Source organism: Penicillium concentricum (assembly GCF_028827145.1).
Source record: "Penicillium concentricum strain IBT 3081 chromosome Unknown utg000001l_segment0_segment0, whole genome shotgun sequence".
Lineage (NCBI taxonomy): Eukaryota > Fungi > Ascomycota > Eurotiomycetes > Eurotiales > Aspergillaceae > Penicillium > Penicillium concentricum.
In genome coordinates, this window is record NW_026622754.1 from 2,553,518 (window position 1) to 2,574,725 (window position 21,208).

A 21,208-nucleotide genomic window follows, 5' to 3' on the forward strand; every position below is an offset into this window, starting at 1 on the left:
ATACATGGAGAAACTTTGGACTATCTAGATTTGTAATCATCAAGTCTGAAAAATTCAGTTGAACTGGCGCAATGTCCCAACCCAGCCCATCATCACCCCTGTCAAGGGCAGAAGAGCCCTTGTTGTGTGCAGTAGAGTCCACTTCTTGACAAGATCTACAGCAACATCAAAAGCCACGACTTGTCCTGCATGGTTTGCGATCTGGGTGGCGAAGAGCGTAGTGTTGGTCGGCAGCATTACGGTCCAGGTAAAGGGCAACATGCTCATAGTAGTCAGACCCGCTAGTGCAAAGATGCGCCATGGACGGCCGGCCTTTCTCTTTCGTGTCACCGTCCAGGCGTAGAGGAGACCGGTAGCTATCGACAGCGCGGGTAAGACTCGATGACCGTAGTGGTACACTCGAACCCATTGATCGACCAGGTGTGTTGGTTCTGGGGTTGTGTCGAGGAGAACCGGAATAGTCAGAAGAGAGATATTCATCATTGCACCTAGTCTCTGTTAGTCGTAATGTGTATAATTGAAATCCAAGAATTATGCTACATGCCTGAGAGGAAAGATCCTGTGATGACGGCAAGGGCTTCAGCCCCGATGTCAGGATGGATTTGAAATACCATGATGTATAACAAGGCTGAGCGAATAACCGAAATCAAAAGAAAATTGCTCGAACGGTTATCTGAGCCATGTACATGTAAATGTAAAAGTGAAAACGGAATTTATATTTAAATCAAGATCGGACTAAACAGCCTTCCCATCCCTGACAAACTCCTCCACCCACCCAATCGTCATCCTTCAATTGTTAGTCAAAGATTCATTCCACCGGAGTAATTGACCTACTGGCTCTTTTTGGTATCGGCAAAGTTTTCATGATCACCGACCAAATGCTCCTTGTACCAGGGATCCTGCTTCATGCGCTTGTAGTCCTCAATGTCCCTAAACACCGCCTGACTAAAGCAGTCATAGCCCACCACATTGGCGAATTGGGGGTCGAAGAGCTGTGCCATAAGAGCACGGGTGGCGCTGGTGTTGTGGATCTGTGGAATCAGCCGGTGTCCGAGCCTTTGAGCAATTCCCGATCTCACCTGTGTCCAGCGCACGATTCCATATTTGGCCATCAAGTCCTTGGTCATGGGTGCCGAGATCTGTGTCATGTGGTGTCGGTAGGCCTCTTCACTCATTCCCGGCTTTCGGTAACCACAGATTGTGAGGCAGAGCAGCTTTTGACTCGATTGGCCCAAAGCTTGATTCTCGAGGGAGCTATCTTGAGTGGCCATTTTGATGATGTGGTTGCTTGTGGATTGGACTGGAGGAAATATTAACACCTGCCTTTAAAAGATTGCGATTCGGGGATCTTTCTAAGCGGAATCCGATCCTACTACTCCATTCCCCGGCCATGTTTATCCAAATCCGAAAGGTGTCTCTCGCTCACATAGCGAGAGAATGTTGGGGTAGGCACTATAGCCATAGAGGTGTATTCCTATATTTGGTTGTATCCATATTACAACCCTAATTGGGATGCAATCGAAGACGGAAAATACAACTTCTGGTTCCATGATAAATTCAAATTCATCCTATTTAGTAGCAATATGTATGAAAGAAGAACAAAAAGAATATAAATACAAATAATATTGGAAAACTAAATACCAAGGGCAAACCATTTCTTCTCGCCGCCTCGAAGCTCAAAGGCTACCCGGCCATCCTCGGCCAACTTTCTCAAAACTTCATCCATGAATGGCTCTAGTGCCTGCTGCTTTACCTCATCGGCAATACCCTCTCCGTACATGGTAGTGACCAACCCTTTGACCGTCACACTGGCCATCTTTCGTCCGTATTGTCGTCGGATCTCGGTCAGCGTCCGTAAGACCTGGGCTTCCCGTCTTTTCTTCTGCGCCAGCTCCACTGTAATCTTGCCCGGGAGATCGGTGATGACAATACCATGAGCGGGGTAGCCAGTGGTACATCCCTGGGCCTGCATTTTGTCCAAGGATGCCATGTACACGCCGAGTTCCTCCACGGCGCTGCTCCCATGGCCCAGAACGTTGTCTCCCGTGAACATAGCATTTTCCTCCTCGAGTACAAAACACATATGATCATGGGAGTGTCCTTGCGCATGGACCGCACGAATGGTGGCGCCTTCCACTGTGAATCGCTGGCCGTCCTCAATAGGTCGTTGGTTCCGTCCAGGCGTGTTCTTGTATATAGACTGCGACAACTCTGGGTAAAGCCGAAGGAGGTCCGGAACACCACCAGTATGGTCACCATGCCAGTGTGTGAGGAAAACATGGGACAGAGAGATAGAGTTCTCGACCAAGGTCGACGAAATGATATCAGCCCATTCTGGGATGCCCTGAGCCGTGTCGATGATCAGTCGGTGGGAGCCTGTCCCTACAATATAGGTGTTTGTTCCTTGTAGGGTGAACTGAGGGTATCAGCCTCTTCTCCCATAGCGATCTAATATTTAGCTTAGACATACCTTTCCAGGGTTCTGTCCCAGGACTCGCATTACGCGAGGAGTAAGTTGTTCCACATTGGCCAGGTCAGGTAAACGGGCGTGCTGCGTGAGAAGATAGTGTTCAAAGGCGCCGATATTCAGCGCCTTGTTGATCTGACGATAGCCACCTTCTCCCATGTTTCTCTGTTGAACGAGTTGAACGGAGGGGAGAGAGTCAGACCTGTCAAGAGGAAGGTCATTGTCATCCCCCATGTCCGATACGACATCAGTGCTGACCCCGAAGACCGTCTACCCCGAACCTCTCGCATACCGAATGAATCCTGATTATCATTGCCGAGCCCATCTATGATTCAATAGCAGTAATCCCCGGTGTCGGAATACGTTACTTATTCGAGATAGTCGCCCGCGTGGCAAGTCTCCTACATATGAACTATTGCCTTTCCCCTCTAGACACTCTTTCCAAGCCTCAAATCCTTTTTATTCTCTTCTTCTCTTATTTGCCTATCTTCTGCCCCCTCGTGGATGATCCTTCGTCCTGGATTCTCGCTCACGTAGTTGGGATTCTCTTCCCACCATGGATGTCCATACCCCAAACTCAAGGGAGGTCCCTCCAATGAAGATTTTGTACTTTAGCAACGAGTTTCCCGCAGATGACTTGCACGAACTGCTTCGACGACTTCACACCCACAGCAAAGATACACAACATGTTATCCTTGCCCGGTTTATCTACGAGGCAACCTTAGCCATCAAAGATGAGGTGCGCCAGCTGCCCACCCCCTTACGGGCTTTGGTTCCGGCGTTTGAAAACGTCCTTGAACTGGCCAACTACACCGATTTGCGCAAAGGGCCTCTGGCTGGATCTATTGATGGTGTGCTACTCTGTGTAGTCCAGCTGTCCTCACTCATCGGGTATGTCTATCAAACCCATCTCCTTCAAACAGTTTCTGATATTGGTTCTGCAGATACTACGAGAATGCACCCTACGAGTTTGACCATGCCACCGTCAGGACGTATTTAGCTGGACTAGGGATCGGCCTCATGGTGACCGCAGCTATGGCATGTGCCCCCTCTTTGGCCGACATTCCTTCCAGCGGTGCACAGGCCGTTCGATTGGCCTTTCGTCTCGGAGTCCTCGTCGATGAGGTCTCGCACACTTTGCAGCCCCGAGACACTACCGGCTCTCCAGACAGCTGGGCATATGTCCTTCCAGATGTGGCAGTGTCCGAAGTCCAAGAAGAGTTGGACACGATCCACGCCCTGAAGTCAACTCCCGAAGCCAGTAAAATCTTCATCAGCGCCCTCAGCGCCACCTCGGTGACTATTAGCGGCCCACCTGCGAGACTGAAGGCTCTCTTTCGTACCGCGGACTTTTTCCGGGATCGCAAGTTTGTTGCCCTTCCTGTCTACAGTGGTCTGTGTCATGCGAAGCACATTTACAAGGCCGAGGATGTGGCCCAAGTCGTGCAATCGGATACAATGTCTTCCGTCGCTCGTCCCGTCCTCCCTGTGTTCTCAACTAGCACAGGCAAGCCCTACATCGCAGCGACGGCGGAAGAGTTATTCGGACAGATCGTCTCGGAAATTCTTACCCAGCCAATCTGCTGGGACAAGGTGATCCAGGGATTGGTGCAGGAGGCCGATGATCTCGCCGCGTTAGACTGTCGGGTCTTTGTGTTCCGCATGTCCCTCGCCGGCCGCGAGCTGGTCAATGGCCTGACAGGAGCCAAACTGGAGACATCGACTGAGGACGTCATTGCATGGACAACGCAGCCCTCGACAATCCCCTCTACACCTCGAGGCCCCGCCCAGTCCAAGATTGCCATCGTCGGCATGTCCTGTCGTATGCCAGGAGGTGCCACGGATACGGAAAAGTTTTGGGACTTATTGGCCTCTGGGCTGGACGTGCACAGAAAGATTCCCGCGGATCGATTCGACGTTGAAACGCACTATGACCCAGCGGGAAAGCGCATGAATGCCAGCCATACACCCTACGGCTGCTTCATTGACGAACCTGGTCTCTTCGATGCGGCCTTTTTCAACATGTCGCCTCGCGAGGCCCAGCAGACTGATCCTATGCAGCGTCTGGCCCTAGTCACGGCTTATGAGGCGCTGGAACGGGCCGGTTACGTCGCCAACCGCACGGCGGCTACCAACTTGCATCGCATTGGCACCTTTTACGGTCAGGCCAGTGACGACTACCGCGAAGTGAACACAGCGCAAGAGATCAGCACGTATTTCATCCCCGGTGGGTGTCGAGCGTTCGGACCGGGTCGCATCAATTATTTCTTCAAATTCTCTGGGCCCAGCTTCAGCATCGACACCGCGTGTTCGTCGAGTCTAGCCACCATTCAGGTATGTGCCCTTTTTGCATGTAAATCTTCAATAACTGACAATTTAGACCGCCTGTACGTCGCTCTGGAATGGCGAAACCGACACAGTCGTCGCCGGAGGTATGAATATCTTAACAAACTCGGACGCCTTTGCTGGCCTCAGCCACGGCCACTTCCTGACGAAAACACCCAATGCCTGCAAGACATGGGATGCCGAAGCCGACGGTTACTGCCGCGCTGACGGAATCGGGTCTATCGTTATGAAGCGGCTAGAAGATGCCGAGGCCGACAATGACAACATTCTCGGCGTCATTCTCGCGGCGGCCACCAACCATTCGGCCGAGGCTGTCTCTATCACGCATCCCCATGCTGGCGCCCAAGCCTACCTGTACCGCCAGGTGATGAGCCGTGCCGGTGTCGATCCGCTAGACGTAAGCTACGTTGAGATGCATGGCACTGGCACACAAGCTGGCGATCTTGTTGAGATCGCATCTATTAGTGAGGTGTTCGCCCCGGCCACGCGGCGACGCACTACCAAACAGCCGCTACACATCGGGGCGGTCAAATCCAACGTCGGACACGGAGAGGCCGTGGCAGGCGTGACAGCACTACTAAAAGTGCTCATGATGATGCAGAAGGATGTCATTCCCCGCCATATCGGTATCAAGAACTCTCTTAACCCGGGATTCCCCAAGGACCTCGACGCCCGCCAGCTGCGCATCCCCTTTGAGGCCCAGGCATGGCCTCGCCTTCCCGAGAGACGACGCATCGCTATTGTAAACAACTTTAGCGCCGCAGGTGGCAATACCACCGTCGCCCTCGAGGACGCACCCATCCGTACTAGATCAGGGTCTGACCCCCGTTCCCTACATCCTATTACTATCTCGGCGAAGAGCAAGGTTTCCCTGCGAGGAAATCTCGAGAATCTCCTAGCGTACCTGGACACGCATCCGGATGTGTCCTTGCCTGACCTCTCGTACACAACCACTGCTCGTCGATACCACCACAACCACCGTGTGACCGTCGCTAGCGCTGACGTGGCCCAACTCCGGAAGCAGCTGACTTCCTCCCTAGCATCAGTTGACACCCACACATCCATCTCCACGACTGGGTCTCCGTCCATTGCTTTTGCCTTTACAGGCCAAGGTGCCTCCTTCAAGTCGATGCATATCGAGCTCTACCACGACTGTCCGCCCTATCGGGCGCAGGTACAGCACTTGGACACTCTGGCCCAGCGCCAGGGATTCCCATCGTTCATTCCCGCCCTAGACGGGAGTCACAACAAGGACCACGCACACTCGCCCGTCGTCACTCAGCTAGCTCTCGTTGCCACAGAGATGGCGCTTTCCGCTTACTGGGCAACGCTCGGCATCACCCCAAGCGTAGTCATCGGACACAGTTTGGGCGAGTACGCCGCACTGCACGTCGCTGGTGTGCTTTCAGCTAGCGACGCTATATTCTTGGTGGGCTCGCGTGCGCGCCTCCTGGAGGAGAAATGTGCCATGGGTAGCCACCGCATGGTTGCAGTACGAGGGTCCCTGGAGACCATTGCCGAATATGCCGAGACATCCTACGAAGTCGCTTGCATCAACGGCCCTACCGACACAGTTCTCAGCGGCACGCAGGCAGAGATGGACGCTGTCTCGACGCAACTGCAGTCCAAGGGTCTGAAATGTATGAGTCTGGACGTCGCCTTCGCATTCCATTCGTCCCAGACAGACCCAATCCTCGACGACTTTGAGGCCCTAGCCGCGACCGGCGTGCTCTTCCAGACGCCAACTCTGCCGATCGTGTCGCCCCTCCTAGGCCGTGTCATCTTTGACGAGAAGAGCGTCAATGCATCGTATGTCCGTCGGGCCACGCGTGAGTCTGTCAACTTCCATTTAGCCCTGGAGTGTGCCCAGGAGATGGGTCTCATCGACGATACGACCGTCTGGGTTGAGATTGGACCTCATCCGGTGTGTCTTGGGTTCGTCAAGGCAACTCTCGAGAGTGTTGCTGTGTCAGTTCCGTCGCTACGTCGCGGTGAGAACGCTTGGTGTACCCTGGCACAGAGTCTGACCACACTGCACAATGCCGGCGTCCCTGTCGGATGGGGCGAGTTCCATCGTCCGTTTGAGCGCTCTCTGTGTTTGCTGGACTTGCCAACCTATAGTTGGAACCAGAAGAATTACTGGATCCAGTATAATGGGGATTGGGCTCTCACCAAGGGGAATACCTTCTACGAAGCCGAGAAAAAGGTAATTTCTCCTGCTCCTAGCAGCTTCCTCACGTCGACAGTACAGCAAATCGTCGAGGAGACTATCCAGGGAGTCACCGGTCAGGTCGTCATGGAGTCAGACCTGATGCAGACAGAGTTCCTAGAGGCGGCTAATGGCCATCGAATGAATGACTGTGGGGTTGTTACATCAGTATGTACCCATTTCATTCCCCCTTTTTTGACATGAAAATAGACTAACAGGAGAGCAGTCCATTCACGCTGATATTGTCTACACCCTTGGCCGTTACCTTCTGCAAAAGATGCGGCCCGATCTCAAAGACCCGCACATGAACATCGCGAACCTAGAAGTGCTCCAAGGGCTCGTCGCGCAGAAAGATCGCAGCAAACCTCAGCGCATCCGCGTGTCCGCCGCCACAGCCGATATCAACTCGGGCCTCGTCAGTCTCCACTGGTACAACCTGAGCCGAGGGGATGCCAACGACGCATTTGCCAGCGCGACACTGCTTTTCGAGGACGCAGATGCGTGGAAGACGTCGTGGTCGCCCCTAGCGCACCTGATTAACAGTCGGATCGTGGAACTCGGCCGTCTGGCAGAAACTGGCCAGGCGACGCGGTTCTCGCATAACATGGCATACCAGCTATTCGCCCACAATCTAGTGGATTATGCGCCACAATACCGAGGGATGAAGTCGGTGGTTCTGCACGAGCTAGAAGCCTATGCCGATGTGGTCCTGGCCCAGAATGACCATGGAACATGGACAGTGCCGCCGTTCTTCATTGATAGCGTGGCTCATCTGGCGGGATTCATTATGAACGTGTCGGATGCCGTCGATACCAAGAATAACTTCTGTGTCACTCCTGGCTGGAATAGTATGAGGTTTGCGTGTCCGCTTGTGGCTGGTGCTTCTTACCGTTCATATACCAAGATGATTCCGACACCAGAGGATCCGGCGGTATATCTGGGCGATGTTTATATCCTTCAGGAGGGTGTCATTCTCGGCATGGTTGGAGGTATCAAGTTCAGGAGATACCCACGTATCCTACTCAATCGATTCTTCTCGGCTCCAGATGCTGGCGCTGCATCGACATCTGCATCGACCGTGACCAAGCATGTCAAGCCTGCTGCTGTGTCTGGACCTGTGGTTGCAGCAGTCTCTAGGTTACCGCCAGTAGCTACAGCTCCAGTTGTATCGCCGCTGCCTGCAGTTCCAGTGACAGCTACAACAACGGCAGTGCCGATTCCAGCGCCCACTACAGCTCCCGAGACAAATCCCGACAGCACCACGGCCAAGGCAATCGCCCTCATCGCCAAAGAGGGCGCGCTCGAGCTCTCGGATCTGTCGGATGACGCCTACTTTGCCAACTTGGGTGTCGACAGTCTGATGAGTCTGGTGATCTCAGAGAAATTCCGCGACGAGCTAGGTATCACTGTCAGTGGGAGTCTGTTCTTGGAGTATCCGACAGTGGGGGATTTGCGAGTGTGGTTGGAGGAGTATTATAATTGATTTTGAGTCTCTTTGCGTTTTGAATTAGATGAAATTGACATGTTGTAAATTTAACCATCGTGGCCAAAGAAAGTATCTCGCTCCCCTCCTATGATTCTGCGCGTAAAATAGGCCAGTTGAGTGGTGCTGTGATGTTGGGGAAGGGAAAAGAAGACACCTGGCCAGTGAACATAATCCAATTTCAGGTGTTGTAGTCTTTGGCTCTATTTTGTTTGTGAATCTTCCAACGTTGAATCCTTGAAGGAGCTGACATGCTGATCATTCACTGCTACCTTATTCTCTCCAATCTTGATCAGTTACGCGAAATACATATTTTGAGAAGTTCCCTCTAGAAATCAACCAGTATGTCTTGGTGGAGCTATCTGAGGATAATAATCTCAACTTCTTCTGTACCTACCAGTTCTCCATGTACGCTCGATCAAGTTTAAAACCCTTCAGGACAATGAGAGATACTCCGCAACAGCCTGCTGCACCTCAGATCTAACCACTTTGTGAGTGGCATTAACTGGGAATCCTGACAGCCCAATCTGCTGCAGCGACAGGATTCGATCTAGCGAGTAGTCCTGACCCAAGACATCCACAACATGAGAGCGTATCTGGTCTTCGGTCTTACCATTCAATTCACTGAGCACAGCAATCGGTTTGGGATCGGTGGTAGGATATGCGACAACAGCAGCCTACAAAACCATGCATCAGATATCATATCGATCAAACGGGAGATTTTCCTCCTACCTGACCCCCCGTGTATTTCTCCAGACAGCTCTCCACTGCCGCCGGCATAATGGTCTTCCCTCCCCTCTGGATGGCATCTTTGGCCCGACCCAAGATAAAGACCAGCCCGGAAACATCCATGACGGCCACATCGCCCGTGACGAACCATCGTCCATCATCCCCGACATAAAACGCGTCGTCCCCACCACCTAAGAGATACTCGTGGATGATACTCTCACATTGGACCTGCAACTCACCAGGTTGACCACGCGAGGCGACAGTGCGTCGATCTGCGTCCCAGATCCGCAATCGGGTTCCCGCCGCCACAGCCCCGGTCGGACAGATCTCGCCGAACAGCGGAATTTCCTCGGTGGCTTTAGTGAACGGCCACTCGAAAAAGCCCAGACCCTCTGTCATACCATGGCTGATGCAGATCCGGGCTTCGGGGAACAGGCTCGCACAAGTACGAAGCACATCATGTGTGATGGCATCTCCACCAAGGTGCACGGTGCGGACCGAGTCGGTTATTGTGGACTGGCCGTCCAGCTCGCCGGCTAGTGCATGCACCATAGCGGGCGAGAGAACCAGAAATGTCACGGTGTGGTTCCGCAGCGCTGTTAGGGTATCCGCGACAGCGAAGCTCTGCTCGGCCATGATGACTGTTCCGCCCTGTCGCCAGGTCTGCAAGGTATGTGCGGGAGCGATGGCACGCGAGTTGTGCGCTTGCTGCAGCACGGAGGTCGCGTTTTCTGGCGTAATGAGCCATGAGAGATGCTCGAGGACGTGCGTCATGGCGGCAACGCGCTGCGGACAGCCCTTGGGTCGGCCAGAGGTGCCGGATGTGAAGAGGATCGAGTGGATGCGATCTGGGTCGTGCTGTCGGGCGAGTTCGAGGAGACTGGTCTCGTCGATGGGGGCAGTTTGACCCTGGATGACGAGCTCGGAGAACGAAACCGAACCATTGTCGGGTCCGTTGCTCGCGCTCAGGGAGATGTGGAGGGGTGGTGGTTGAATACACTCATTTATGATCTCTGCTCCGTACCCATCGGGCGTGACAATAATACCCGGTTGGAGGTCATTCAGGATCGGTATTTGGGACTTGTCCAAGAGGGACACATCCAACGACGAGAAGGGCAGTCTGAGCAGCGCACACGCCCACAGGAGAATGGCGTACTCGCCACCGTTGGGGATTAGTGTGAGAATGCGGGTACCGGGCCGCACGCCCCGAGCCTGGAGACCCGCTGCGAGCGCAAGCGCCGCTCCATGCAATTGTTGATATGAGAGCGTGAGACATGTCTGATCGGCAATATTCTCCTCAATAATATCGACAAGATGATCCGAAGGTTGGTGGATGCATACCACAGCCGGGGTATGGGGTCCCCGACGTAGTCCCTGCTCGATGTGCCAAAACACCGAGGGATGGTCATTGACTAGGGGGCCAGCGTCAATTTCGGATATTTCTGCCATTGTTGAAATTTAAGATTTAGACCAGAACGATAGTAAGATTCCCCCTTACATCTTCAGTCTGATTCCAAAGGGATTTCTTCTTTTATAACGCATGAGCCCTCTCTCGGGATCCGACAAGTTGTCGAGCGCCATGTCGCTCTCCGGGGTTGACTAGTTCGACTCCAAAAAAAAGAAATTATGCTTTGTGTATTCATAGACTCTTACATATAATATATCTACACTACAAAAACACCGAATGAACTCGAGAGTGACAATGGACAAACTCGAGGGATACGCCCGTCAACTCTCCGACGCAGCCCAAGCCCTAACCGCCTACAGTCGCCTTCTCCATGGACCCTTTCTCTCTACAAAAGCGCCAACAGAAATCCAACAGGCGCGACGGTTAATTCTCTCCAATCTGACCCAGATTCAGATCCTCCTCAGTGAACCGGAGGCCTTTCTCCAGCAGCTAGCGACGCAGGTTGGTTCTTCTATTTATCTTGTTTCAATCAACATTTCCTTCTTCAAATTCTAACCCATTCAACAGAACCAATATCTTGCCTGTATTCACTGGCTCGGCGAGTTCCAAGTATTGGCCTGCATCCCCCTATCCCACAGTGTCCCCTTCGAAGATGTGGCCGAACTAGCGGGGATTCCGGAGTCACATCTGCGTCGGGTCGTCCGCATGATAGCGACAACGGGATTCCTGCAGGAGCCTGAGCCAGGCCACGTCGCGCATAGCGCCTTGTCAGCCCACTTTGTAACACGACCGTCGTATCTTGACGCAGCCATGTTTCTCGCTGAGACGGCCGCCCCGGCTGCCCTGCAGATGCCCGCCACTAGTCGGGACCCCGCCTCCGCCTCTTTATTGATGACTACAGCTTCTGGACAGCAGCCCAGGGTCCAACGGCAATGGTCCGCCTACCTGCAGTACGGACTGGGCCACACGGATGGTAATGCACTAGAGCCGCTGGATCAATTTGACTGGGCGGGGTTAGGAGGTGCGACTGTAGTGACGGTAGTTCTCTCTTTCTTTCTTTCCCTCTCTCTCCCTCCTTACTGAGGTCTAGAATATGAAAATCTACAGGCTATAAAGACTAACAGGTTTTAGTCTGGAACACGCGCTGTTCCCGCCATCCGCAGCCTAGCAGAGCGATATCCAACCCTCCTTCGACTCATCGTCCAGACCGACGGGGATCTCGGACCTGATGGAATCTGTCCGCGCATAACACCTCAGAGCCGAACTCCAGGCACATTACAGAATGTCCCCGATGCGGATGTCTACGTTATCGGACTGCCGTCTCCCTCACCCGCACTCCCTGTCTCAGCCATCCTCGATCAGATGGCATGTGAGCTCCGCGCTCATCTACCTGTAGCGCGGGCTGCGCGACGTCCCGCGATCTTGATGCTCGCTCCTCGCTTGCTATGTGATCAGGGCTCCTCGACGGAGTCAACTGGCCAGCTCGTGGCTCGGTTGCACGACCTGTCGCTTTTGCAGCTCGCCAATGAGCGGGCGATGGAGATGGCTGAGCTGATTCAGATCGTTAACAGTATCGGGGATGGGACGGGTCGTCTAGGGGTGGTACGGCGGATGGGCACCCCTCATACGGCGGGTGTTTTGTTGGAAGTTCGATATCATGCGTACGGCAGTGATCGGTAATTTCATTTATTCCCAGCGTTGTTGCAAATCAGATTACAAACATAATGACCTATCTTTCATTCCTATAATATAATTAAGCCGGAACACCTGTAGAGTTGTCAAGTCGCAGGATGTCCGTATGGACCAGTGCTGAAACCCCCAATTGATATATTTTATTGAAAACTCTATGCATACAAATGACATGAATTGGGCCGGTGAATCACCCTACCTCTAGTGAGAAAATACTACCTCTGATCGACAAGTCTAGACATAAAAGACATCACCTCCGCAGAATATCAACTATCTCCAAAGATAACGCCCGAAGCCGCTGTCTCAGGTCTAGCTCGAGCTGATGCAGAACCGTTGACGAGAACGGACCGTCCCCCGTACTCTCCTCGGGTTGGTACCGTTTTAACTTGGCAGAGAGCGCATTGACAAGTTTCTGCACGCGGTGCAGCTCACTGAGCACCGATTGCGCTGTCAAACGACAAGGATCCTCAGTGAGTGATCCCGCGAAAGCCACGTCCCGTTGCGGGTCCGAGCTCAGTCCTCTAGCAGCGGCTGCATACCAGTTCATGACTTTAAAGGCGGCCATGAAGACCATTACTAGTAAGAAGCCGTCGTGGGCACATAGACAGTGCAACATGTGCGTGATGGCATCGACGGTCCTGGCATTGGTGGCCACGATGGATTCCGTCGTAAGACCCTGGTCCCGGGACGGGCTGTGCGTTTGTGTGCAGGTTGCAGAATCCGGGGGAAGTAATTGGCGAAACAAGTCCAGGGCTTTGACGAGACAGCTACAAGATGAGTTATCGGGGGTTGTTTTGCCATTGGTTGAATCCCTTGAGTTGGGGTGGGTGGTTGGTAAAGAGTCAATTGGGAGAGAAGAATATTCCTCCTCAAAAAGGAAAGAAGCCTCTAGATAGCTCCCATTGGTGTGTCCTTGGGCGGATTGATTGGAGGGCAGTAGAGTGTCGGATGGGTCGAGGAGAGGGAAAGAGCTGGGTGAGCCGAGGAATGTGTCAAAATCGACGGTCAGGCCGGTCAAGCTGGTCAACTGGTCTGAGTCGGAATAGGAGTGTAGTTGAGAGAAATAATCCAATGTTGGGATGGGAGTCTCTGACACAGACCATTCGGGTGTGCACAGGGGTGGATGTTGGGGCGAGTTGCTGGATGCGGTACTGCTACGGGCCCGAGTCTTATCGTGCTTGCGTCCGGCGCGTCGAGTAACTAGATACTCGCAGGCCAAACCCCGTTTTGCACATCGGGCGCAGGTCGGCTTGTCCCGATTGCATTTTACCTTGGAGGCCGAACAGGCGTTGCAGCTGTCCCGCAGCTTGGGACGTGTTGGAAGGGGGGCAACTGGTGTGGATTCCATGACTGGGAAAGGAGGAAGAATCATAGAGAGATGATTTCGCTAGTGCATAATTGATAGAATAAACCAGTCTAAGCTTGACGGTTTCTCCTCGATATAAGCAAACTCCTTCGTCCGCTCATGGGGTATGGAATCCAAGAGTCAGCAAGGCTATTGGTCTAGAGCTGCATCATATATGGTGAGAAAGATCCTTCGCCCCCTAAAATGGCTGTTGAATAGTCAGCATACACGATCTCTCTATGGCTGGATCATAAAAAGGTGAGAATAGGTTCTTGGCCCACGGGACAATGAGAATCATCAACACGTAATATTTCTCTGGAGATGCATGTTGGATCGTGAGGAATACGCCACCCCAATCTCGGCCTTCCAGCGGAGATGAATAATGCAGGTATAGGAAACCTTGGAAGATCCTTCGCCAAGAGTACAAGCAAATACAAGCAAATCACATAGGTATGTTGTCGCGAACTCCCAATAGAAAGTCACACAAGGTCTCAGGCCTACTCGCGTTTTTCTCGGGTTAATGAGAGGGGAAGGTTGTATTGTACTTTTTTTTTTTTAGCTGCATATAATCTATGCACGATGCTATGACCACTTTAGCCACGGGGAACGAGGATAAAAAATGTAACCTGGGAGATGTAGTATAATTTGACGCTTTAAATCTACCAAGACGCGCCAATGTTTTGATCCATGATCGAATTGCTTGTTTAATTGGCTCTATAATAGGGCACGTTTTGAATCATATTTATAGCAAGCCACACACGGGCAGATACGAAGCCCCCGATCAGACTTTTATTTATTTTCGCCTGAAGAGGAAGGGTTCAGCATGAACGCCTTAGACGCTGTCAGCATGAAATCCAAGCCACCCCATCCCCCTATCGCTCCGTGAGATGACGGACAGGCCGAGGCTTGTTTCAGGCGCTTTTATCTCGGGGTATGCCATCTCCAAAACCCGAGCTAAGCTAGCACACTGCCTGAGGTCTATCTCGGTATCTACTCCGTAAAATGGGATTTCTTGATAAATCGTCCAAGACCGATACCACCGATACCCCGGATTAGCGGTAGTTTCAGGCGAAGCAAAGTCTTGCTGGCCGCAAAATATGCGAGAGAAACGCGCAACTCAGACGCACTGAGGTTACATCTACATTCTTCAACCCCCGACTTCGCGGAGTAGTATGGGTGGTTATTGGCCGTTAGTGAGACCCTGCCTCCGCTATCGCCACCGAGAGGCCCGGGGCGACCAGGGAAAAGGAAGGCTTCGTATCCGGCCTTGCAGCCTTCGCTTATAGTAGTCAGAATCCTGCGAAGATCTTATTCTGGTTAGGGATACTTCATGCAGGATATAATCCCTTTGTCTATCGCTTTATCTTCATGAAATTTTCGCTTGACTATACTGTAAGAATGCTAGCTTGTCTAACGGCCCTAAATTCCCCGGGCCTACGCATCTGCATCACACCTCTTACTACATTCGGATGCCTTTTCCAGCATATTTGCCTTGCGATACTGGTTTTGGATCAATTTTCTCGATGTATTCTATCGGGTGGTCTTTTAAGCCATTATGAGTACGTTTCTCTTTTAGGGAAATGCCCCTTACTGGATAAGAGGCCCAAGCTAGCGCTTATAAAGGCTGATTAATAAGAGAAGCTTAATTAAATCAGCTAAAATATAAATGTGAAGACCTGAATAAACCTTTAAACATTTAATAAAAAATAAGCCATGATTTTCTTCACGTGGGGGGACCGTGGTCTTATATTAATTCATGTAAACGAATACGAAAACGGTAGCCGCTATCATAACCACTATATAGTTTCTTTTATACACAGGTTGGGTAATACACGGACGGTTTTTCTAAATAAATTAGTGAAAGGACTCAAAAACAAATATTTAGGCTTAGCGCTATACTTTGTAGTGATTTAGCGACCTAATAGCCTATAGGTAGAAAACTACTATACTATTTTAGTTCAAATGGCCCTATATAAGACATGAAAATTAACTACCAGAGATAAAGAATGAATGTGTACAATTGGAATGTGTAAAAGGCTTAAAGTCTAATATAGAGGAATCAGGCTATTATATGTGGAAGCTCGCTACCTTTTACTATAGTGATAGTAGTAGAGCTTTCCATACTACAGCTTCGTCATCCATTCCTACATATACCCTACATCTAGGTTATATCGAAGGATAGTATTTTAATTCGGGCTACGTTTCAACTACTTCTACCGGCGGAATCCGTTACTCTCTCCATTTCTCTATGATTCCATTCATTGTTGCCATTACAAATTGTATCTTACATATAAGGGGTTTATCATCTGTATCTACAGGGTTATGAAGCCTATAAATATGGGCTTCTTGCCAGGAATTGTGAGGTTATATAGTTTACAATCTATCTTTTGATCATATACTTCGAGTATCATTTGCAAGATCCTTTATCCCACATACATGCTTTGTATAGTTTCATACTGTGCATGGTAGGTTATGAATGTTTCTTTTGCTGATATAAAGTCCACTGGTTCCTTAAATTTCGCCTGTGTCGGGCACCTAGAAGAAAAAGAGGGCATATACGCGGTGCAGATGACCTTGAAAACATACCATAAAAGCCCATAGAGAAATTCTATGCTAAGGAGAGGCCGCTTCGAAAGTAGCTATAGCTTTATTTCATATATATGTACAGTTGTTGGGCTGCTCTTAACTAGAGCGAGGCTGATCATCCGCCAAAATGTCCGGCAGATCTCGGATATCAGTCGTTTCGTTCGTGTTCACATCTACAAGCCGGACTGCCTCCAAATGAAGTGGGCCTGTGGCCAGAGGAAGAAGCTTGAGTTCGGTCGAGTGGCAAGTTCCTGGGAGGAGAGGGCTAATAGAAACGTAGGTTAGAGAAGTAATGGGAAAGAAACGCAGTAGAGAGTACTCACCCCACACGAATATCTGTGCTCAAGCTAATCAGTTCCACTTCCTGGCCAGCCACACTCTTTTGTCTCGCATGCACGATATTATCGTCAGTGACCGCTTCGGCCACTTGGTCCTCTTTCCGGCTGGTGATAGATGATGATGAAGGCCGAGCAACATGCCCTCGTGGGTCCACGCGTTTCCGCTTGGGGATGGCGATCAAAGCGAACTTGCGAGGAACATTTGATCGATTGACAATAAAAACGTGCCAAGTGAAGACAGAGCCCACTTGCACACGAACAGGTCCGGAGAAAGAGATTGTGATACCCCCATCGGTAACCGAATATGCTCGTTCCCGTAATGAGCTTCGGTGAGAAGGGGTCACACCCACTTGAGTTGACACCGATAGACTGGTAGGGCGGTTGGTCCTTTGCAGCGCTGGACTGGGCCCCCCATAAGTCGGATTTAGGGCGACCGAGAAATCGACATTGGTTCTCCACTGCATAGAAATACGTGGCTTGCAGTCGTCATCCACAAGAATTATTGCCTCGAGAGATATGTCTAGCGTGCTGACCAACGCGGTAGATGAGGGATTGGTCTCTGGGCCATACTTCGGTGTGAGTTTATACATGAGGGTCACGTCATCTCGCGGACGGCAAGAAATAGGAAGAGTCAGGCCTGGTGTGTCTGACAGCGACTCGATCGTTCCCTCGGAGAGCTGAAGATCCGCTTTGTCAAAGGAGACCTCGCAAGCCAGATAAGGGGTGACCTCAAAGTCAAGACTGGCCACGGTCATTGGTATACCAGTGTAGGAGCTCAGCCGAGAGTACCGAATCCTTGTACTTGCGGCGGGCACAACCCGAAAAGGATGGCCGTGTTGTTGCTGAATATTGTAAATCGGGTCTTCGTTATACGTCGTCGGCACAACCCTCAGCAGTCTGGAAGCAGGGAGAAAAGGCTCTTTGTGATTGAAAGATCTGCCGGTGGATAGAGATTGCAGCATATTAGTCGATGCGGGGACGAGTGAGGGGAGATAGTCATCCTCTGAATCCTCTTGACGGCGACCGTCAGCGGGATTCAGACTGGCCGAGGCAATGAATAAGAGTGACGGGTGTTGGATTCGAATACGGGGACGCCCTATCAACCAATTAGTGATGTTCAGTTCATAATATCCAACTCAGGAATTCAAATAACTCACGCAGTATAGTTTCAATGTTCCAAACCAGATAGACATGATTCCCACTGCCTTCATCGCCCTCGAATTCATTAAAGACCACCAAGGGATCCTCCTCTCCGCCGACAATCCCCGAGAATATTATATCTCGAGTTGGCGTGGTATTTTCACCAACTGATTCCGCTGGATCGACGGCAAAGACGTCAAGCTTGACTTCAAGTCGTGGCAGATAGTGTTTCAGGGTCGTTTCTGAGCAATCAGATAGTCTCAAGACAATACGGACGGGCAAAAATTCATCTAATGGCTTTCAATGAGTAAGAGGCTAACCCTGCCGAACCTTTGAAGGTGCATACCAAAGAACAATAGAGACCGTTGAGGGATGGACGAGAGAACAGAAGGGAGATCATCAGCTCCGTCCTCCAGGGCCGAACTCAGGGCATTCTCAATGTCGAGTGCCGGGGCATGAGGCACAACTGTATCGAGAATAGCATGACGCAAGAACTCGCCTGGGATCTCCAGGCCAGGCATTGCAACAACGGATGTCGCAAAGGAGTCAATAGAGTGGCTGTTTGGAGCTCAGGAGATAACCGATAAGTGTTGATACGGTTGACGCGGAACGCTAAAAGCGCATAACCGCGGAGATCATTCATGAAGCTCCGTTTTCACTTCTCTTAGTATCTTCAACACCTCTCACAATGGATCCAAGTGGAATCCCAGCTTCTGCCTTATGGCAAGAGGCGCAAAATGCTGATGGGCGCGTTTATTATTACAACCTACAGACCAAAGCCACACAATGGACCAAGCCTAAAGAGTTGATGACTCCGGTTGAGGTTTGTACTTGACACCAAAAATTTATGAGCTTAACTAACTTCTTTGCAGCTTGCTCTGGCAAATCAGCCATGGAAGGAACACACTACAGATGCTGGGCGCAAGTACTGGTACCACGCTGAAACTAAGCAGAGCACATGGGAGATGCCTGCAGTTTACAAAGATGCGCTTGCACAGGCGCCTGCCCCCCAGGCAGCCCCCGCGTAAGTGCCTTCCCGAATTAACTTCTCTCAATGCTAACCCCATTATAGTGCGCCCTCCTTTGTGGCAGGTGGGACCTCCTTCTCGCAACCTCAGCAACGTGACCGCGAAGACTTTGACCGTGGTGACCGCGGCGATCGGGGATACGGCGACCGACGCGGTGGTTACGGTTCATACGAACCAAATGGCATGGTTGCTGCTTCAGAATACAAGTCGCAGATGGATCCCGACTATCATTCTCTTGAGGAGGCGGAGAGCGCTTTCATGAAGCTGCTCAAACGCCACAACGTGCAGCCCGATTGGACTTGGGAGGATACAATGCGCGCTACGATCAAGGACCCGCAATACCGGGCTCTGAAGGATCCGCGAGACCGCAAGGCAGCATTCGAGAAATACGTAGTCGAGGTTCGCATGCAGGAAAAAGACCGGGCGAAGGAACGATTCGCCAAGCTTCGTGCAGATTTCAACACTATGCTGAAGCGGCACCCTGAGATCAAATACTACAGCCGCTGGAAGACAATTCGTCCGATCATTGAGGGGGAGACCACATTCAGGTCTACCAATGAGGAAGACGAGAGACGCCAGCTTTTCGAAGAGTACATCCTTGAACTCAAAAAGGCCCACTTCGAACAAGAAGCTGTCACGCACAAGGCTGCTATGGATGAGCTAATGAACATCTTGGGCTCACTTAATTTGGAGCCATACACGCGTTGGTCCGAGGCTCATGCTATCATTCAGTCCGACAGCAAGTTCCAAAGCGATGACAAGTTCAAAAGTTTGACTAAGTGTGACATTCTGACTGCCTTTGAAAACCATATCAAGTCCCTGGAACGGGCTTTCAACGATGCTCGCCAGCAGCACAAGGCGGCCAGAGCCAGAAAAGAACGCAAGAACCGAGAGCAGTTTGTGGCCCTCCTCAAGGAGCTCAAATCTCAAGGGAAGATCAAGGCGGGCGCCAAGTGGATGAATATCTGCCCGCTCATTAAGGATGACCCCAGATACCATGGAATCCTGGGCCAGCCTGGTTCGACCCCCCTTGATTTGTTCTGGGACATGGTGGAAGAAGAAGAGCGCGCTTTGCGTGGACCTCGGAACGACGTTCTCGATGTTCTGGATGTAAGTTTTTTTTCGGATTTAATCGAATTTTTGACCACCTATACTAACAAACTGATTTCAGGACAAACGATATGAAGTTACGACCGAAACGACATTTGATGAATTCAATTCTATCATGTCCGCCGACCGCCGCACCTCCAAGATCGACTCTGAGATCCTCAACCTCATCTTCCAGCGTATCCAAGAAAAGGCAATCCGACGCACGGAGGATGAGAAGCATGCCGCCGATCGTCAACAGCGCCGCGCTGTGGACGCACTGCGTTCTCGTATCAAGCGCTTGGAGCCGCCTGTCCGGGTCACCGATACCTGGGCTGAAGTTCAACCTCGTCTTGAGAAATACGAAGAATACAAGGCCCTCGAGTCCGATGAGCTTCGGGAATCTGCCTTTGAAAAAGCGATTCGCCGCTTGAAAGAAAGAGATGAGGATGCAGAGAGGGATCGTGAGGCACACTCCCAAAGCCGTGGAAGTCGGCGGGATTACGACCGTGGTGAACGTGAATACCGCAGTGGACGCGGAGAACGACGAGGACCCAGCGGTCAGGCCAACCGCACCCCGGAAATGGATGCATACGAAGCAGACCGTCGCAAGGCACAGGCCGACCGCGAACGAACTTACCGCAAGGTCAGCGGTATTTCCCCATCTCGTGAACGTCGCGATGAGCGTGGAGACCGTTATCGTAGCCGGGACCGTGACTTTGACCGTCCCCGCACTAGAGACCCAGATCGACGTGAAGACGAGCGCGAGCGCCTGTACCGCACTCGCGGTGATCCCCGTGGAGGTCGTGATGAGCTTGATTATGGTGGCGGTACTGCTGCTGGCGACACTCGCAGTGTGGCCAGTGGTGACCGCCGACGCCGACGTGACAGTGATACCGAGAGTGTGGCTAGCCGGTCTGCCAAGCGGTACCGACGTGATAGCCGTGAGCGGGAGCGCAGCAAGGGTCCGAGAGCCCCTCGGCGCGAACGCTCTGCTATTCCGGAAGAAGAAAGCGAGGATGCGAAGAAGGACGAGAAGGCCATTCACTCTGGCAGCGAGGAAGGAGAGATTGAAGAGGAGTAGATGGGAGTGGATGTTTTCATTCACATTTGACTTCATATGCAAGTAATTTCTGCCCTTCAATGCACATGTAGGATATTGAGCTGAATCTACGCAATCTCATTTGCTTTCTTCCAGTAGCCCTCTCTAGGCATTTAACACTCCGACTTGCCCAACGATAGTCCGGGTTTGCACTCTCGCTTGATTTCGAAACGGCCTCCACCATCTCCCCCATAATGCCATTTAATGCACTAATTACCCTAGCAGATATCTTTTATCAGATCATTGACTTTA

At 51.5% G+C, this 21,208-nt stretch overlaps 9 protein-coding genes across 9 annotated transcripts; 3 read left to right on the forward strand and 6 right to left on the reverse strand.

Moving 5' to 3' along the window:
- Positions 1-54: 54 nt before the first annotated feature.
- tpcL (anthrone oxygenase tpcL) lies at positions 55-483 on the reverse strand (the record flags this gene model as incomplete). Its single annotated transcript, XM_056718686.1, has 1 exon — positions 55-483. One exon carries the CDS (start codon positions 481-483, stop codon positions 55-57), a length of 429 nt encoding a protein of 142 aa, XP_056582821.1.
- A 347-nt stretch (positions 484-830) lies between these two features.
- tpcK (decarboxylase tpcK) lies at positions 831-1,271 on the reverse strand (the record flags this gene model as incomplete). Its single annotated transcript, XM_056718687.1, has 1 exon — positions 831-1,271. One exon carries the CDS (start codon positions 1,269-1,271, stop codon positions 831-833), a length of 441 nt encoding a protein of 146 aa, XP_056582822.1.
- A 362-nt stretch (positions 1,272-1,633) lies between these two features.
- tpcB (metallo-beta-lactamase type thioesterase tpcB) lies at positions 1,634-2,626 on the reverse strand (the record flags this gene model as incomplete). The annotated part of the gene is made up of 2 exons (XM_056718688.1): positions 1,634-2,416; positions 2,471-2,626. The coding sequence occupies 2 exons, from the start codon at positions 2,624-2,626 to the stop codon at positions 1,634-1,636; spliced, it is 939 nt and encodes a 312-aa protein (XP_056582823.1).
- A 397-nt stretch (positions 2,627-3,023) lies between these two features.
- Positions 3,024-8,505, forward strand: tpcC (non-reducing polyketide synthase tpcC; the record flags this gene model as incomplete). Its single annotated transcript, XM_056718689.1, has 4 exons — positions 3,024-3,358; positions 3,412-4,801; positions 4,848-7,190; positions 7,249-8,505. 4 exons carry the CDS (start codon positions 3,024-3,026, stop codon positions 8,503-8,505), a joined length of 5,325 nt encoding a protein of 1,774 aa, XP_056582824.1.
- Positions 8,506-8,939: 434 nt separating this feature from the next.
- On the reverse strand, positions 8,940-10,683 carry N7517_000960 (class I adenylate-forming enzyme family protein; the record flags this gene model as incomplete). The annotated part of the gene is made up of 2 exons (XM_056718690.1): positions 8,940-9,182; positions 9,238-10,683. The coding sequence occupies 2 exons, from the start codon at positions 10,681-10,683 to the stop codon at positions 8,940-8,942; spliced, it is 1,689 nt and encodes a 562-aa protein (XP_056582825.1).
- Positions 10,684-10,918: 235 nt separating this feature from the next.
- tpcD (trypacidin cluster transcriptional coactivator tpcD) lies at positions 10,919-12,322 on the forward strand (the record flags this gene model as incomplete). Its single annotated transcript, XM_056718691.1, has 3 exons — positions 10,919-11,143; positions 11,210-11,680; positions 11,774-12,322. The coding sequence occupies 3 exons, from the start codon at positions 10,919-10,921 to the stop codon at positions 12,320-12,322; spliced, it is 1,245 nt and encodes a 414-aa protein (XP_056582826.1).
- Positions 12,323-12,581: 259 nt separating this feature from the next.
- tpcE (Zn(II)2Cys6 domain-containing transcription factor tpcE) lies at positions 12,582-13,679 on the reverse strand (the record flags this gene model as incomplete). The annotated part of the gene is made up of 1 exon (XM_056718692.1): positions 12,582-13,679. The coding sequence occupies one exon, from the start codon at positions 13,677-13,679 to the stop codon at positions 12,582-12,584; it is 1,098 nt and encodes a 365-aa protein (XP_056582827.1).
- A 2,679-nt stretch (positions 13,680-16,358) lies between these two features.
- N7517_000963 (TRAPP trafficking subunit Trs65 domain-containing protein) lies at positions 16,359-18,261 on the reverse strand (the record flags this gene model as incomplete). The annotated part of the gene is made up of 4 exons (XM_056718693.1): positions 16,359-16,527; positions 16,586-17,696; positions 17,758-18,030; positions 18,087-18,261. The coding sequence occupies 4 exons, from the start codon at positions 18,259-18,261 to the stop codon at positions 16,359-16,361; spliced, it is 1,728 nt and encodes a 575-aa protein (XP_056582828.1).
- A 167-nt stretch (positions 18,262-18,428) lies between these two features.
- On the forward strand, positions 18,429-20,938 carry N7517_000964 (snoRNA-splicing protein PRP40; the record flags this gene model as incomplete). The annotated part of the gene is made up of 4 exons (XM_056718694.1): positions 18,429-18,563; positions 18,613-18,764; positions 18,813-19,878; positions 19,940-20,938. 4 exons carry the CDS (start codon positions 18,429-18,431, stop codon positions 20,936-20,938), a joined length of 2,352 nt encoding a protein of 783 aa, XP_056582829.1.
- Between the last annotated feature and the right edge of the window lie 270 nt (positions 20,939-21,208).